At 47.9% G+C, this 18,876-nt stretch overlaps 1 protein-coding gene and 1 non-coding gene across 2 annotated transcripts in view; both read right to left on the bottom strand.

The window, feature by feature from the left end:
* The window catches only part of ACSS1 (acyl-CoA synthetase short chain family member 1), a 65,189-nt gene that overhangs the window by 9,781 nt on the left and 36,532 nt on the right, over positions 1-18,876 (bottom strand). Inside the window, exons 3-8 of the mRNA XM_066236997.1 lie at positions 17,963-18,162; positions 9,131-9,306; positions 7,883-8,035; positions 5,866-6,013; positions 3,663-3,800; positions 877-969 (exon numbers count right to left, since the gene is read on the bottom strand). Of these exons, the coding sequence (XP_066093094.1) occupies positions 877-969; positions 3,663-3,800; positions 5,866-6,013; positions 7,883-8,035; positions 9,131-9,306; positions 17,963-18,162 (908 nt within the window). The remainder of the gene's footprint in view (positions 1-876; positions 970-3,662; positions 3,801-5,865; positions 6,014-7,882; positions 8,036-9,130; positions 9,307-17,962; positions 18,163-18,876) is intronic.
* Positions 8,649-8,724, bottom strand: TRNAA-CGC (transfer RNA alanine (anticodon CGC)). Its single transcript has one exon. It is a non-coding gene; the product is annotated as a tRNA-Ala (tRNA).

Genomic DNA, 18,876 nt, shown 5'->3' with positions numbered 1-18,876 from the left:
GCTCAGTCTCGGGCGCCAGGGCCTCACAGCCTGGCAGAGGCCACCTCTCCTGCTCCAGCCCTGCTTGTCTAGCCCCCACGTCAGCAGGAAGGGGAGCCCACCCACTTGCACAGAGGATGAGGGAGAAGCACCCCAGTCCACAGATCAAGCAACGGAAAGACACCCACACATTCTGCTTTCACATTATTTCTGTCAGCCTTCATGAAAATACCCCATGAGACTCAGCGGTAATCTTAGTCCTGTACCCCCCAAGTGGACGAGGATGAGCCATTAAGGGACGTCCCACCTTCTGGCTTCCAGGAAGACAAGACCCCAGTTACCGCAGTGGTGCTCTCTTGCTCCAAACATCCTAGTAAGTCAGACACCCAAGAAGAGGGAGCAGAGCTAAACCAAACACCACAGGAACTCCTTTGCCCACTAAAATTCAGACTTAAACTTAAGAGTCCCATAAACAACAGGGCTCACCCTCATCACACGGACTTGCATTCGGACAGCAGCCCTATGAGGAACGTGAGCATTCAGTGAGTGCTCAACGACATGTTGGAGGGTGGACAACATGCTCTAGTGACATCATTTCATTCCTTCCTCATCCGGGGCCTGGAGGGACCACTCCAATTTTACAGGTGAGGAAACCAAGGCTCAGAGAACTCGCTGCGGAGCCAGGCTCTGCCTCGGAGCTCCACACCAGGCTTCCCGCAAGCACGTCTGCTGAGGGCCGAGGCATTTGCAGTGCGGGATCACAGCCTCATGTCTGAGCCCCACACGTGGCGCTGAGCTGTGTGTGCTCAGGGCGCTGACGTGCGAGCACGGCTGCTGCAGGAGGGGCCCACCTGGTGAGCCGGTGCCCTGACCCCGCCTCCTGGGAGGTGCTCTCACCTGTCTGCCACCAGGTGTCCACCAGGGTGCATCTGCGGTCCCCCACCACATTGTGGAGCCACTCCCAGGCCTCCCGGTTGATTGGTTCTCCCACTAAACGACACATGAAAGAAGAAAAAATACTAAGAGACTTCAATATACATGAAACCAAAAGGAGCAGATTGTTAAGAGGAAACAGCTGTATAATTTTCCTGAAGGGCGTAAAAGGAGGTTTGAAAAAGCAGTGAGATCTGTCGCGTTATGGACGGCAAAGAAATACAAATAATAATGAGAGAGTTTCACCACTGGAGGGTCAAAAATTAAAAAATGGACAGGAATGTAGGAAAAAGACTACCACATGCATTGCAGGAATGTAACTTAGGACCGCAAGTCTAGGGAACAATTTGGGTATTTCTCTTAATATTTAAAAATGCATACACCCTACACAACTACTTTGGTCAACTGTTTGGGGAAGGTTACGCTAAAGTTAATATAAATTTATGTTATTACTCAAAAATGTCACTCCTGGCACACACCCCATAAAAATGAGGGCCTCCGTCCATTGAAAATGGGACACATACAAGAATGTTCACAGTGGCCGAAAACTAAAACACTATCCACCAAGAGTGGAATGAAGAAATAAAGTGGTCTATTCATGCAGTAAAATATTACACAGTGTGAAAGGGAGTATAAGCCACCAGGATGCCCATCAGGGACGAACCTCTGAGTCACAGCTCCAAGCAAATGCAGCAGGCACGAGAGAATGCAGGCAGCACAAACCATGTATATGAAGCCCAAGAACAAGCAAATCAACCCATGCTGAGAGCAGCCATATCTGAGGGCTCCAGACCAGGGACTGGAAATGTCTATGGCTTGATCTGAGTGTGGTAATATATATAAGTAGTTCTCAAGCTGAACCTGACATCTGTGCACTTCACTGTATTTTACACCTCAATAGAAAATGGAAAAGTGCTTATACCCTATGACTCTACTGCTGATTCTCAGCATCTACCTGCTGTGGCCTGAATATATATGTATGCCTCCCACATTTATGTTGAAATCCTAACACGATGATACAACACTAATGAAACACCCACACCAGACTAGCATTCAGCCAGAACTTGCAGGTTTAGACATAAACCTGTTGCTAAAATACTCTTTTGCTGGTTGCCTTTTGCTCAGGACCACCCAGAATGCAGCAGTGAACCAAGGCCTGCCCTGACTGGGGTCTTCCATGCTGGTCAGGCGGGCGGTTGGGTGTTGTATTGCCGCTGCACTCATGCATGCCCACAGGAGGCAGGAAGATGCCCCTGTAGCTCTAAACCGCCAACAGCCCCAATAGCCAACCACAGGGACACGACTACCAGGACCACAGCAACACACACAGGAGCGTGTGAGCAAGTTGTCAAACAACGTGGCGGAACCATATGGAAAGCTCTGCCTATTGCTAATTTAAAATAAACACATTATAATAGTATAGTGTGATCGCGTTCATGATAAAGTACCGCCTCCGAGCTGAGCTGAGTCTTTGCAGAGGAATGTACCTTTGGAGAACGTACTAGAAGGCAGGCACGCAGCAGGTCCCCTGGAGCAGCACTCAGGGAGGACATCAGCTTTCGCCATAAGTCACCAAGTTTAGCATTTTACAATTATATTGTACCTATGTGCTACTTAAAAAACTGAAAGTTAAAAAAATTCTTTTGAGAAATATTTATCTTGGGGTAGAAGTCTGGAGTGACCCAGATTTTGCTGACAGGCAAGATTAAAGGAAGTCAGCACAGCCAAAGCCTGCAGTGCTGTGAGGGCCAATCCAGTGCCTAGAATGGTCCTGAGCTATGAGCACAGCCAGAGCTCGGCACCGAGCTGGCCCTGCTCAGGTACAAAGCACACAGTTCACCCGACAGCCAAAAGCCCAAGGTCCAGAGCAGCCGAGGCAATCCCCACAAGCAGCAGCACAGAGACAGGCCTGCAGGAGGGTCAGGGTACTAGAGTAGGAGGAGCAGCAGGCCCTGTAGGCAAGGGGGGCAGGGCAGACCAGGGCCCCGAGTCCTGCACCAGCACTGCGCACCCTCATCCTGACAAATGACAGGGACACACCATCGCTGAGCTCCCTCTTCCACAGACAAAGCTGGCAGAAAGACATCCCGTGAAAAACCACCAAGCAGATCTGTGTGTTCAGCAAGGAGCACGGAGGGCCTCCCGCCTGGTGTTCCCTCCTGACCACACCTGACAACACGTGTCGGGGCAGAAACGAAACACATCAGGAAAAGCAGGGAGAACAGGCAGGGCTCCCCAGGACCCTCTGAACTAACCCCATCTCACCTGTCCCAAAAGCTTTCCTGTGACTTGGCAGCTTCTATCAAGACTAAAAATGGAGATAACCTGTGATCTCACAACCACCTGCCAGGAAATAGATGAAGTGAGAGCAGTGCAGCACAGAATGACATTTATCACCATGCGGCATCACGGGAGTGCTCTGTGAACAGCAGCTGGCCTCCACGGGGCAACCGCCAGAGAAAGGGCTCAGGCCCCACCTTCTGCAGCTGGTAAGGTTCACAGTAAGGACAGACAAAGCCCGTGACAAAGATGGGCACAGAGAGCATCTGGAATGCTGTGCGCCAAACTGTTAATGGCTGTGGGCTCTGGGCAGGGACTGGCAGGCCTCCGCTTCCGGTTTGACGCGGCCTGGCCTTGTTTGACGTCAGCACAGACATGGACATGTAACTTTCATGATGAAAACATTCAGAGCCTGCAGTGGCTTGGATGGACAACATGCACCCCCTCTCGGGCTGCAGGGCGGTGCTCACCTGACCCCAGAGTCCGCAGGGACGAGCGGTCATACTTCCTCACCCAGCTGTCTCCATATTTCAGCAGCAGCCGGAAAGCCGTCGGTGCACCATAGAACTGATTGATCTTCAACCTCTGCACCGTCTCCCAATACCGACCTACGGAAAAGCCCCAATTCAGTTAGTCTCACAGCCTGCCAGACAGCGTCTACTTTATTTATTTATTTTTAATTTTTTTTACAGAGACAGAGAGAGAGTCAGAGAGAGGGATAAATAGGGACAGACAGACGGGAACAGAGAGAGATGAGAAGCATCAATCATCAGTTTTTCATTGCGACATCTTAGTTGTTCATTGATTGCTTTCTCATATGTGCCTTGACCGTGGGCCTTCAGCAGGCCGAGTAACCCCTTGCTCAAGCCAGCGACCTTGGGTCCAAGCTGGTGAGCTTTTGCTCAAACCAGATGAGCCCGCGCTCAAGCTGGTGACCTCGGGGTCTCGAACCTGGGTCCTCTGCATCCCAGTTCTGCTCTGTCCACTGAGTCACCACCTGGTCAGGTGACAGCATCTACTTTAACCTAATTATCAATCAGTCAACAATACTGGACACTGGATACATGCAAATACCTGCACTGTTTACAAAAACAGAACTCAACACCCATCACGGGCTGGGCAGGGACACCTCTGGGAAGGGGTTCCCTGTGCCAGCCATCCCCCGGCACACACCCCCCCTTCAGGCTGGCTCTGGACAGTTACACCCACGTAGTGTACCCTGAATGATACAGTGAAGCAATCAGTTAGAAAGATGTTACTGTAAATTTAAAAATAACCCGTGTAGCCGGGTAACTTGGTTGGAGCATGGTCCCAATACTTCAAGGTTGTGGGTTCAATCCCTGGTCAGGGCACATATAAGATTCAACCAATGAATGCATAAATACGTGGAACAACAAATCCATGAATCCATGTTTCTCTCAAATCAATCAATAAATAAAACTATTTTAGCCTGACCAGGCGGTGGCACAGTGGATAGAGCATCAACCTGGGATGCTGAGGACCTAGGTTCGAAACTCCAAGGTTGCCGGCTTGAGCATGGGATCATAGACATGACACCATGGTCGCTGGCTTGAGCCCAAAGGTTGCTGGCTTGAGCAAGGGGTCTCTGGCTCAGCTGAAATGCCCTGGTCAAGGCACATATGAAAAAGCAATCAACGATCAACTAACGTGCCACAACAAGCTCATCTCTCTCCCTTCCAATCTGTCTGTCCCTCTCTCTCTTTCTCACTAAAACAAAATAATAATAAATAACCCATGTAGCATTAAATAGAACTTACATTCAGTTGCACTTAAATGGTCTCTGAAGTGGTGACACATTGTAGACAGGCCACAAACATATGCGTCCCAGGGAGCAGGGAGACTATCTGGCATGCATTCACCTCATTTCCCATAAGCCCTCCACCCTCAACTCACCACCACTGCTCTGCAGACAGGAAGCTGTGCTTCAAGAGGTTGAAGTGGCCATACCTAAGACATGGCTCTTAATCCCTAGCTATGCCCCCTCTCCCCTACCTATTCTTCCTAAAGAGCATCCAGTGCTACCAGGAGGCTGGAGAGGAGCAAGGGGAGGTGACAGGGACATCCCACACACATAGCTGTGAGTGCTGTGGGATGCTTGGGCAAGAGCTGTCTGTCAGGGCCACCACCACTGGAGTACATTAAAAGAAATACTTGGAGACACTGTGCTGTGTGGGAGGAAGATCCCGTCTTCCAAGTGAAATCAATTCCTGGAGGTGGTTCCAGGCTACACATGACTCACTCTCACGGAACAGGTAGCAGGCTGCAGAAAACCCCCTCCATCTGGGGACCAGAGGAAGCTGACAGTTGGCCTGGGCTTTAAGGAAGGTCTGGATCTGGTCAGGTTTCCACAGAGGTAAGAGGGACAGGGCTCAGGGGAAGGCCTGAGGCAGGTAGTTTAAGCTGAAGCCTGGAGTGAGTGGTCCTGAGATGGCTTCAAGTACCAAGTTAGAGCCTCTTCTGTCGTTCATCCAATCTCCCTGTGGCTGAGGCCTAGCTCTGGCCCACCTGGCAGGGCCCATGGCTCAGCAACTACGCCATGGGACCACGCACCACAGCCAGGCCAAAGTGAAGGCCTCTACTCCCCGCTCCTGTGAACCTTTCCTCCTTCCTCAAGCTCCCCCCAAAGGACCCTATTTGAGTTCCAGGCCTCACCAGCATCAGGGTAAACTGGGGTACTCTCAAAAAGGACACTGGTTGCTCCATTGCAGAGGGGCCCATACACCACATAGCTGTGTCCAGTGATCCAGCCGATGTCAGCCACACAGCCAAAGACGTCCCCTGGCCGGTAGTCAAACACAAGCTGCAGAAACAGGACAGGCTGTCAGAAGCCTATGAACCCACATTCACACATGTCACTAAGCGTGTTCTATAACAGCTGCTCCATTGTCTGACAGCGGAGTTAGAGTAAGGGAAAAGACAAGAGTTACTGGTACAAGCAATAACACGGACTCTCGCAGAGCACAGCGAAAGAATCCAGACCTCAGAGTGTACACTGGGGAGCCCCAGCTCCACAGCACCAATCTGCATGCGGAGATCACACTAGGGATCTTGCTGGGGGCTGAAGATGCCCCATGTGCACATGTACGCACAGGCAACACTTTATCTAGTGGTACGTATAAGGGCATCTTTCTGCATTAAGTTGTATCAGTGTTTTTCAACTGCCAGTCCACCAGAAATGTCATGCCCATCCACAAAAGTGCTCACCACCTTCACGTAATAACAAAATTTCTGGCAGACTGGCACCAGTCCACGGACTGGTGGTTGAAGAACACCAGTTATGCCACAATTTTTTAAATCCCTTAAAAACTTAAAAAATATATAGTAAAGTAAAAAAGATCAAGAAAAGCATTATCAGCTTCTAAGCACCTGAGAGGAGAGATGGGTGTCTCCCTCATCCTTACCAATGGGTCCGGCCTGAGCCTGATCCCATTTCGGATCTAACGCCCTTCTCAGGAAACACAAAAGAGAGGGATGAGTGGCCAGGCGCTGCAACAAAGTTCAAGCAGATGGAAGGGACAGAGGGGAAACTGATAGCTTATAAAAGGCTTAAAAGACATATAAAAAAAAGCCAGGGGCAAAAGTAAGCTATAGGACCTATGTTTGCACATCAGGTGACAGCTAGAGAAAGAAAAACACACGATGGTAAAGCTGCAGTCATGGGCACAGAAGAGGCCCGAGGCAGGGCGGATACCACTGCCCAGGTCGGTGCCCCAGCCCTGCTTGGATGGGCCTGGGCTTTCTAGTCACCTGGCCAGACAGTTCCCTTTCCTGCTGGCACCTGCCGGAGCGGAGTTTTGCCTTTTGCAAAGGAGAAAGTCTGGTCCACACAGAGTATATCAAAACCCAACCCTACCTGGAAAGGGTCAGCCAGTTTCCAAGGGAACCATGTTAAACTGCAATCCCCCCCCCATTTAAGTGAGAAGATGTCTAAATTTATTTATTGAAATAAAAAAAAACATGTCATAGCATTTGCTTTATAAACCCTAAAGATGGCTCACTGTAATATAATTCCCAGGTACTAAATTTAAGTTTCTTTATAAAAGTAAATACTTTTACTTTTAAAATATGGTTCCATCGAGCAGGATCTAGAGATCACAATACTTTTAGGGGCCCCAAAAAAGTTTATATTCTTTTAAAGTCATAAGAAAATAAAATGATCTTTTAAGTAAAAGAAAATGTTTTAATATATAATACTAATAAAGTCATCCTTATATCAATGCCATTGCAAAATATAATTCTTAACATTTTTTTTTATAGAGGAAGGGGCCCAGAGGCCAAAATGTCCAGGGCCAGAGCATCAGATGTGGCCCTGCCTGTGAGCGCATCAGAGCCATGAGCGCCTGGTTCCTGCAGGCCTTCAAGCCAATGCACAACACAGGCGCGGGTGCAAAGGGATAAAGACCAGCAGTGAGACCCCGGCTTGGGGTCTGGGCTCCTTCAGCAAGGACAGGAACATGGCACCCCTACCAACACACTCCACTGCACTAGTGGCACAACCCACGGCAGCCCTGCTCCTGAGTGCTGAGGAAAAGCAGGAGCCCTCACACCCACAGGCACTGCTTTACAGCAGCAGGAGCACTAGCACTAAATCCAGCCCCATCTGGCCCTCTGCCCATTTCCACCAGGGAGGCGAGAACCTCCCACCCTCGACCCACAGCCAAGGCCATACCCGGTGCGTCACGGCCGAGTACAGCAGGTAGCCCGCCTGGGTGTGCACGAGGCCTTTGGGCATCCCGGTGCTCCCGGAGGTATACAGCAGAAACAGCATGTCCTCACTGCCCATGCTCTCTGGGGCACACACAGGGTCCTCCTTGGCCATTTCCTGTAAGGGAGAAGACAAAAACACCCCCCTCAGGACAGTGAGCCTCTCCTGTCCATTTGGCCTCCCTGAGAACACCTCTCCCCGGCTGCTGCCAGGCCTGGCAGCCTGGGAAAGAGTGCATGTTCTCTGGCCTCCCCACATTCAATTCCAGATGCAGAGAACACCTAAGAGAATTAGTCTAGTTCAGGGGTCAGGAACCTATGGCTTGCAAGCCAGATGTGGCTCTTTTGATGGCTGCATCTGGCTCACAGACAAATCATTAATAATAATAACGTTAAAAATATAAAACATTCTCATGTATTACAATTTATTTATTTATTTATTTATTTTCATTTTTCCGAAGCTGGAAACGGGGAGGCAGTCAGACAGACTCCCACATGCGCCCGACCGGGATCCACCTGGCATGCCCACCAAGGGGTGATGCTCTGCCCCCCTGGGGCGTCGCTCTGCTGCATCCAGAGTCATTCTAGCGCCTGAGGCAGAGGCCACAGAGTTATCCTCAGTGCCCCGGCAATCTTTGCTACAATGGAGCCTCGGCTGCGGGAGGGGAAGAGAGAGACAGAGAGGAAGGAGAGGGGGAGGGGTGGAGAAGCAGATGGGTGCTTCTCTTGTGTGCCCTGGCCGGGAATCGAACCCGGGACTCCTGCATGCGAGGCCGACGTTCTACCACTGAGCCAACTGGCCAGGGCCATGTATTATAATTCATTCATTTCCTACCGCTCATGTTCATGGTTGCAGGTGGCTGGAGCCAATCACAGCTGTCCTCCGGGACAACACCAAATTTTTACTGGATAGCACACAACATACATGGGTCGTTGTATGGCTCTCACGGAATTACATTTTAAAATATGCGGTGTTCATGGCTCTCTCAGCCAAAAAGGTTCCTGACCCCTGGTCTAGCCATTTGTTACATTAATTGTTTCACTATTTTTGTGGTATTTGAGCTCCATCTTCCCAACCAGGATGAAAGCCCTTCAAATACCACAGGGGAACAGGGAACCCTAGACACCCCTGGGGGTCCCAGATTCAAAACCACAATCTGACAAGACCTAGACCCAGTTAACCCAGTAATAACCTCTCCTCCTCAAACAGTACCTGCTCGAGGGGGATATCCAGATGCCCCATGTGGACCTTGTTGTCTGTCCTGTGGGCCACCAGGACATGCTGGACGGTTGGGCAGAGCTTCACAGCTTCATCCACTATCTTCTTCAGCTCCACCACGCGCCCTCCCCGCAGTACTTGGTTGAAGGTGATAACTACCTTGCACTTTGCTAACAGAGAATAAACATTTCTGATTAGTTTCTTCCCCACCTTGACCCTCACAGCCCACAGTGGCAGCCACACATTCCAGGCATAGGAAGGTCGAACATCAAGTAAAAGGGTCAACCAAAAAGTGAAAGATGAGCCTACTTTGCAATCTTTGTGCAGAACACAGAAGTGCCAGACCTTTTCCCAGGTCTGAAGAGCAGCAGGAAGAAACTGGAGATAAGTAACTCTGAACTCTTCCAGCCTTCCACCATCCTTTCCTACCTGCCCTGGAGGCTTTCCCAGGTGAGAGGCCCTCACAGTGAGCACAATGACCCCTGCCACAGCCACCAGAAGGCAGAGGCCAAGCGCCAACGTGTTCTGTGTGGCCCCTGCTCCATCCAGGGCCAAACTGCCGAAGACCAGAGGCCACAGCCCAGGTGGATGCCGGGAGCTGTTGGCCCCACCCTCCCCTTCAGTGAAGGCCCTGCAGGCTCCACACCTGCTCTTCAGTGACCCAACCAGGCTCAGCCAGGCCCAGGGCAATGCCAGACTGACTGGAGTGTCCATGGTCAACCCAGGGGGAGGCCCACAGCAGGGAAATCAGGTACAGACACAACTAGGCCTCAGGACCACAGAGAAATGACCCTCTACACTGTGCCTTGACTTGGATGACCTGGAAGAATCAGGCTACAGTGGGTTTTTATATGGTTCCCTAAAGAAGAGCTGAGCACATCACTCTGCATCAAGGGCTTTTTTTGGGGGGGAGCCACAGGCAGAAGTGCCGGGGAATTACTCCAACTCCAGCAGCCCTTAACAAATAACTCTCAAGAGTTGGAGCATGAGTACCCCCATCCCCTGGCCCTGGGTGGGAGGCTATCCTGACACATGGTTCCATCACCTAGAGGGTCTCCCTGTGGGACTGAGTTCGGGTCACCCACTGTGAAAGCTGGTCTTACCTGACTCCTCTTCCCAGCCTCACCCCCACCGCCCCACAGCACTTCCCAGGACCACTTCCTAAATGAGCTGAAACTCTCGTCTCGGGGTCTGTATTCACATTCTTTCTTCTTTCTAAGAACCCGGAAATGACGTTGCTTTGAGGGCCACTGAAGAATTCTCTGGACAGGCCTTTGCAGCTGGATGAGTCAGCATAATCATACAGGGGTCACAGAGATAATCTAGACTTCCTGGGTGCCCAGGCAGTGCCATCTGGCTCTGCATACCTGGGGCCCTTCGCCTCCTCAGGCCTTGACATCAGTCACTTTATGAAAACAAATTATGTTGGGTAGAGCCTGTCAGAGCCTCTCCAAGCCTATGACTCCCAGAGCTAAGACTGCTCCATGTGAGCTCCCTGAGGAGAAAGAAGGGAGATGATCTAGCAGGTGCAAAGGGACCCTTCTCCAGGAACCTCCCCATCCCCAAGAGAAAACACTGGCCTGGCCCATCCAACATGCTAGAATCCTATTACGTGGGTTTTAGCTCCTCCTCAGCCTCCCACAGCCCCAGGAGCTGTGTGGGGACCACATATCGCCTTGTGGCTCCCTGTAGATGGGCAGGGGCACAGAGCGAGTGCATGGCATCTGGGCGCAGGCAGGATCAACCTGATGCTTTCTCTTGGAGGAGTTGATTTCCCTTCCTGGTTCTGAGCAGGGTATCAGCATCTGTATTAGTTTTCTATGCTTTCCATAGCCAATTACCACAAATCAGAACATTATTATTATCGTGTTTGGTTTTTTTAATGAGAGAGAGAGACAGACAGACAGACAGACAGAAAAACAGGAACAGACCAGAAGGGAGAGAGGTGAGAAGCATTAATTCTTTATTACAGCACCTTAGTTGTTCATTGATTGCTTCTCTTATGTGCCTTGACTGGGAGGCTATAGCGGAGCCCATGACCCTTTGCTTAAGCCAGTGACCTTGGGCTCAAGACAGCAACCTTTGGGCTCAAGACAGTAATTATGGGGTCATGTCTGTGATCCCACGCTCAAGCCAGTGACCCCTCACTCAAGCTGGTGAGCCTGTGCTCAAGCCAGTGACCTCAGGGTTTTAAACCTGGGACCTCCACATTCCAGGTTGACACTCTATCCACTGCGCCACCACAGGTCAGGCCAGAACACTAATATTTTAGCTCACAGTTCTGTAGTACAGGTAAACTCCACCGGGTTCGGTCCTAAGAGTCTCAAGGCCAAAATCAAGGTATCAGGGGGCCGGGTTCTCATTTCGAAGCTCTCGGGGGACCTGCTTCCAATCTCATTCAGGGTGTCGGCAGAACTCAGTTCCCTGTGACTACAGGACTGAGGGCCCTATGTCCTTGCTGTCAGCCAGTGGTCATTGGCAGCTTCAAGAGCTATCTACATCCCCGGGCTTGTGACCCCGGTACCTTCAAAGCCAGCAAAGGTAAGTCAAGCCTTTTCACCCTCTGAGCCTCTCTGATCTCTCCTCTGCCACATGTCTTCTGCCTCCAGCTGGAGGAAGTTTTCTCTTTTTAAGGGCTTATGTGACTAGATTGGCCCACCTGAATAATTTCTCCATTTTAAGGAACATTATATCTGCACAGCCCTTCTGCCACATTAGATAACACAGTCACAGCTTCTGGGGGCTCAGGCAGTAGACAGCTCTATGGGCCATTATTCTGGCTCCACAGCCTCTCCTGAGCCATTCTCCTGATACCCCTTTCCCCGCTATCACACTTCCCTCTCTCTCCAGTCTTCGTCCCCCTAAAGCAAGAGAATAAAGGAAGGAGTGGTCAGAACCTGGAAGCCAGGCCAGGGGACCAGAACTCGAAAATAGTACATACTACCTGAGGTGGCCACCCAACTCATGGTGAGACCCTGGTGGCCATGCTCACACTCCCTCCCTCCCAGGGGCAGATTAAAGATAGCTGTAAATTCTTGACCTGGTCTCATTCTACTTCTTATGGAGAAGTAGGGTCTAGGTCAGGGGTCTCAAACTCAACTCAGCATGTGGGCCGCAGAGCAAGATCACAGCTGTTCGGCGGGCCGCACTAGGTCTACAAAAGGCAACTGTTACGCAACACTTTTCTCACTGCAGTTGAAAACAGTCTGCGGGCCGCACAAAATTGTTCGGCGGGCCGCATGCGGCCCATGGGCCACGAGTTTGAGACCCCTGGTCTAGGTCCTATTCTCTTGAATTTGGAATGGCTAGACTGCTTTGACCACTGGAGAATAGCTAAAATGATGCCACGTGTATTCTGGGCTGGGCCTTCAGGACAATTGGCAGTGTCCACTTCCTCTATCCTGGAGCCATGCAGCACTGTGTGACAGTCTGGCTGCCTGAGGCTGCCACACTGTGAGGAAGCACCCATCACTCAAGTGGAAAGTGCCACACAAAGAGAAAACAATGCCTGACTAGCAGCCCCCACTGTTCAAGCCAACCCAGCTGACACCCCACACATCATGGAACAGAGAAAAGCCATTCCCTGTGCCCATCTGACTCCTGCCCCACAGAATCATAAACTATAAGCTCTAAGTTGTGCGGTAGTTTATTACACACCAAAATATTACTCAGCAACAATTACACAGCCATACAGAGCACTCCCTCACTGACCCGAGAGCATACACTCGTCCCCAGAGTCCAGCTCCCAGGAACCTGACATCTGAATAGCTAGACACAGAGACTGAAGAGTACTGGGAATTGTAATGACAAAGTTCTGGAGCAAATTTATAGTGGTGTCCCCTACTAAGGCTCTCAGAGCCTCAGCTCCTGCCTTCCCGTGGCATGGTTGTTCAGGATTCCTGTGGTCTGGGCACTGCCCCAGTATCCAGCTACTAAATCCCCTTGTGCTAAATTCCCAGAATCTAATAGTCCTTTTTGCAGAAATGGAAAAGTTGATCATAAAATGAATATGAAAACGCAAGGGACAAATAATAACCACCAAAGCAATCTTGAAAAAAGAATACAAAGCTGGAAGACTCACATTTGATTTCAAAACTTACTACAAAGCTTGTATCAAACCATTTGGTACTAGAGTAAGGACAGACATTTAGAGCAATAGAACAGAACAGAGATCTTAGAAATAATCCCTTACAAATATGGTCACAAGGGTGCCAAGACATTCAATGGGTGAAAACATAGCCTCTTCAACACAGGGCACTGGTCCCCTGGATAGCCACAGGTCAAAGAATAAAGTCAGGTCATTATTTTTTATTTCATACAAAATTAACTCAAAATGGGTCAAAGATCCAAATGTAAAAGCTAAAACTACAAATCTCTTAGAAGAAAATATAGAGGCAGATCTTCATGACATTGGATTCGTTAAAAAAATACAGCAAAAGCACAAACAACAAAAGAAAAAATGAATTGGATTTCATCACAATTTTAAAAGTTTTGTGCACTATCAGAAAGGGTGAAAAGAAAACTCACAGAATGGAATAAAATAACAGAAAATTACATATCTATAAAAGTCTTGTATCCAGAATATATAGAGAACACTCACAATTCAACAACAAAACAATACACAACCAATAAAAAATGGGGAAAGTACTTTGCTCCAAAGAAAACAACAATGGACAACGAGCACTTGAAAGATGCTCAATGATATTAGTCATTCCAAAACTGCAAATCAAAACCACAATGCTAATACCATTTCATACCCATTAGAATAGGTATAACATTTTTTTAAAAAAACGGAAAATAATGGCCCTGGCTGGTTGGCTCAGTGGTAGAGTGTCGGCCTGGCGTGCGGAAGTCCCGGGTTCGATTCCAGGCCAGGGCACAAAGGAGAAGCACCCATCTGCTTCTCCACCCCTCCTCCTCTCTGTCTCTCTCTTCCCCTCCCACAGCCAAGGCTCTATTGGAGCAAAGATGGCCCAGGCGCTGGGGATGGCTCTGTGGCCTCTGCCTCAGGCGCTAGAGTAGCTCTGGTTGCAACAGAGCAATGCCCCCAGGTGGGCAGAGCATCACCCCCTGGTGAGCATGACGGGTGGATTCCAGTCAGGCGCATGTGGGAGTCTGTCTGACTGCCTCCCCGTTACCAGCTTCAGAAAAATACAAAAAACAAACAAACAAAAAACCCCCCCGGGAAAATAACAAGCATTGATCAGAATTTTGAGAACTTGAAACCATCATACATTGCTGGTCAGAATGGGAAACAGACCAGCTCCTTTGGAAAACAGGATTGCAGTTCCTCAGTAAGTGAAACACAGAATCATCATTTAAGCCAGAAATTCCATACCTAGGTATATACTCAACTAGTCAAAGCAGGTGTTTTTGTACACAGACATTCACAGCAGTTCTATTCACTATAGCCAAAAAGTGTAAACAACTCAAATGTCCATCAACAGATGCATGGTTAAACAAAATGTGGTATAGCAATATAGTGAAACATTCTTCAGCCACAAAAAATGCAGTACTGATACACATTCCAACCTTAAACACATTATGCTTAGCGGAAGAAGCTAGACACAGAAGGCCACATACTGTGAGTTCATTTATATGAAATGTCCAGAATAGGCAAATTATATATAGAGAAAACAGATAAGTGGTTGTCAGAGGCTGGGTTGAGGGGGATGCAGGGGAGTGCATGCTTAATGGATATGAAGAGTCCATCTGGAGTGAGGAAGTGGTTCTGGAAGAGATAAAGATAATGCTGATGCTTGCACAACATTGTGAATGTACCGTATTTCCCCATGTATAAGACCCACCCTTTTCTGAAAAATTTTGGGGTCTAAAAACTGGGTGGGTGCGTCTTATAAAGTTGTTATAGATTTTTTTACTTGCATTTCCCGCTTTTTCGCACTTGTTGTCTTTGCGCTCATTGTATCGCACTTGTTACCGGTATATTATGGTATATTACGTTTTGCCACCTTCTGCCCAAAAATGGCTCAGAAAAGATTTTCGTTCAGTGCTGAATTCAAGTTAAAAGCGATCCAGTTTGCAAAAGTGATTGGAAATCATGCTGCTGAATGTAAGTTTGGTCCTCCTCCAACTGAGAAATCAATCCGAGGCTGGCTACAGGAAGAAGAAACCCTACTGAAAACACCACAGCAGAAGAAGGCCATGAGAGGCAGGTTAGCAAAATGGCCTGATGTAGAGAGGGAAATGAAGCTATGGATTGAAGAGCAAAGGGCAGTTAGAATTCCCGTGTCCACAAAGATGGTTCAGCATGAGGCAAGAAGAATTGCTGATGAAAAAGAAGTTACTGATTTCAAAGGAGGACACAATTGGTGCTTCAGGTTCATGAAACGGAATGGACTAAGTATGTGTACATGCACCAGACTTAACCAAAAGATGCCTGAAAGCTATGAGCAGAAGGTCCTTGAATTTCATGGTTTTGTCATTCAATGTCAGAAGACACATCAGTTTGAGTTGGGACAGATTGCAAATATGGATGAAGTCCCCCTTCAATTTGATGTCCCAAGTAACAGAACTACTGATACGAAGGGGGTGGAAACTGTAACTGTGAAGACAAGTGGACATGAAAAGAGCCATTGTACAGCTGTCCTAGCTGGTTGTGCCGACGGAACCAAGCTGCGTCCCATGCTGATTTTCAAACGCAAAACAATGCCAAAAGAAGACATTCCTCGAGGAGTGGTTGTCCATGTTCATGACAAGGGTTGGATGGATCAGGATGGAATAAAGATCCGGTTTGAGAAACTTTGAAGAAGAAGATCAGGTCGGCTCTTATGCAAACCTGCCCTATTGGTGCTTGATTAGTTCAGGGCACACATAACAAAAACACACAAAGATTGCCGCAGAGCAAAAAACAAAACCTGCTGTCATACCTGGACCCTTGACATCCCAACTCCAACCACCTGATGTCAGCATCAACAAACCCTTCAAAGCTGCCGAGATGAATGGAACAAATGAAGTATTTTGGGGACAATATGACACCAGCAGGAAGAATGAAGAAACCAACTATAGGAGAAGTTTGTACCTGGGTGAAAAGATCCTGGGATAATATCAAGATTGAGATCATTGTCAAGTCATTTAAGAAGTGTGGCAAGAAGGTGACAGAGGACAATCTGACTTTGGGTGATGGGTATGCAACATAACTGGATGACACGATAGCCTGGACATGTTTTCTTTGAATATATGTACCCTGATTTATTGATGTCACCCCATTAAAATTAATAAAAATTAAAAAAAAAAGAAGTGTGGCATTTCAAATGCCATAGATGGAACTGAGGACAAGGCAATATATGAAGACAGTGATTCATCATCAGACAGATGAGGACAAGCTAATGGATGGGAGTTTTGACAGTGATGAGGAGTTGTATGAATTTTATGATGAATAAAACTTAAGTTCAATAACTTTATGTAATACATTTTTTTTTCAAATTTCGGGCCCCAAAATTAAGATGCATCTTATACATGGAAGCATCTTATACATGGGGAAATACAGTACTTAATGCCACAAAATGGTACATTTTAAAATCATTACAATTGCAATAGAAAAGGGAAAAATAGTAAGAATATTACAGTATTTATGTTAAGTCAAAGGCCCTGAAAGATAGTGAGCACTACAGAGTTGAGAGAGAGAGAGAAAAAAGAGGTGGCAGCACCAATACTTGGACACAGAGGAGAAAACAATGAAAGGGAGTGGAAAGGCTTACCAGCCTTTTTTTTTCTTTTTTTTTTCAGCAAGAGGAAATGAGAGAGAAATTGAGAGAGAGAGACAAACAAGTCAGGGAGAGAGATGAGAAGCATCAACTCGTAGTTGCATCACTTTAGTTGTTCATTGATTGCTTTTCATATGTGCCTTGGCCACAGTGCTCCAGCTGAGCCAGTGACCCCTTGCTCAAGCCAGTGACCTTGAGCTCAAACCAGCGATCTTCAGCTCAAGCCAGTAGAGACCATGGAATTATGTCGATGATCCCATGCTCAAGCTGGTGACCCCGCACTCAAGCTAGTGAGCCTGTGCTCAAGCCAGCGACCTCAGTGTTTCAAACCTGGGTCCTCAGCATCTCAAGTCAACACTCTATTTACTGTGCCACCACCGGTCAGTCAATATCAGCCTTTTCTAAAGAGAGTGGTCAGCAAGAGCCTGTGAACTCCAACCTTTAGCTCTGTTCATTACTCAGAGGCAAGTCTTCTATGAGACAAAGAACTCTGATGGCCCCCAGAATTTTGGCACACTCCTTGGGGAGCTGAACTCTGTCTAGAATGTCACTGGAGCAGGGTTCAGAGTGCATGGACAGGGGTACTATCCAAACACTGGGCTCTCTGACACCCAAAAAAGGAAATGATATTGTTCTGCACACTGTCCAGGAAATTCTGACCCACCTGCAGACAGAAAGCCTTAAAGATCCCTCACAAACTCCCATTCCTGACTGTAGACCTCTAGAGATGGTCCCCCATCAATTTTCACAATGGAAGGCTTTCAGCTATGACTGAGGGACCCTCCCTGTACACCCAGCTTCATCTCACCTTACCAGTTTCTTCTCTTCCCCTCTGCAACCATACTAGCCTACTCCAGGGCTCACCACTTTGTGTTCCTCCCACCAGTCAGCTGGTACCTATGCTGTTCCCTCCACCTGGAATCTTCCTTCCCTTCCTCAGCTGGTTAAATCCAACACACTCAGATCTCAGCTCATTTGTTCATTCAGCGATGTGTCTCATTTGTCTATGTGACTTTATTAATGTATGTCTCTACTCTAAGTCCAAGGAATAAGGACCAGGGAACTCGGGGTTCCACCCTCCTTCCCCTGCCCACATGCTTACCGTCGTTGATCCTCCCAGCCAAGGACTGTGCACTGAAGCCAGCAAAGATGACCGTGTGGACAGCTCCAATCCTGGCACAGGCAAGCATTGCAGCCACAGCCAGTGGGGACACAGACATGTAGATGGCCACACGGTCCCCTCGATGAACTCCATGCCTCTTCAACGTGTTGGCCAGGCGACATGTGGTCTCCAACAATTCCCTGTGGCAGAGAGAAGGTCATCAGAGAAGAAGGATGCCCAAAACCATGTCAACACAACAAATTAAAAAATAAATTAAAAAAAGAGAAAGAGAGATGGAAAATGCCCAAAACTCAGAAAATTTTGGAGTGGAATAATTCTGCAAGTACTACACAACCAGCCATTGCCTAGAGGATAGCAGACAATAAATACTTACTGCATTGTAAGGTCTTTTAAGAAAACAATGTTTTTAACTTTGTAGACTGGGATTGACAATGATTCACTGTCACACTGCTGAAATAAAATGACTCCTTGTGTTCATTTAAAGCAATGGTAGTCAACCTGGTCCCTACTGCCCACTAGTGGGCATTCCAGCTTTCATGGTGGGCAGTAGCAGAGCAACCAAAGTATAAATAAAAAAAGATTTAACTATAGTAAGTTGTTTTATAAAGATTTATTCTGCAAAATTTAGCAAAAATTCAACATAAAGTACCTGGTAAGTAATTATTATTATATGCTTTAACTTGCTGTTAACTCTGCTTTATAAATTTTAGAAAGTAAAGTTACTTCCCTACTTTATAAATCACCATTACTGTGGAACCAATGGGCGGTTAGAAAATTTTACTACTAACAAAGATACAAAAAGGGGTGGTAGGTATAAAAGGTTGACTACCCCTGATTTAGAGCATGGCTTCTCACAGATTGCAAGTGTCCAAAGCCTATATCATTATATCCCT

The sequence above is a fragment of the Saccopteryx bilineata genome, chromosome 6 (genome assembly GCF_036850765.1).
Source record: "Saccopteryx bilineata isolate mSacBil1 chromosome 6, mSacBil1_pri_phased_curated, whole genome shotgun sequence".
NCBI classification, from domain to species: domain Eukaryota; kingdom Metazoa; phylum Chordata; class Mammalia; order Chiroptera; family Emballonuridae; genus Saccopteryx; species Saccopteryx bilineata.
The sequence above is the reverse complement of the archived record's forward strand: the minus strand, read 5'-3'. Positions and strand labels throughout refer to the sequence as shown.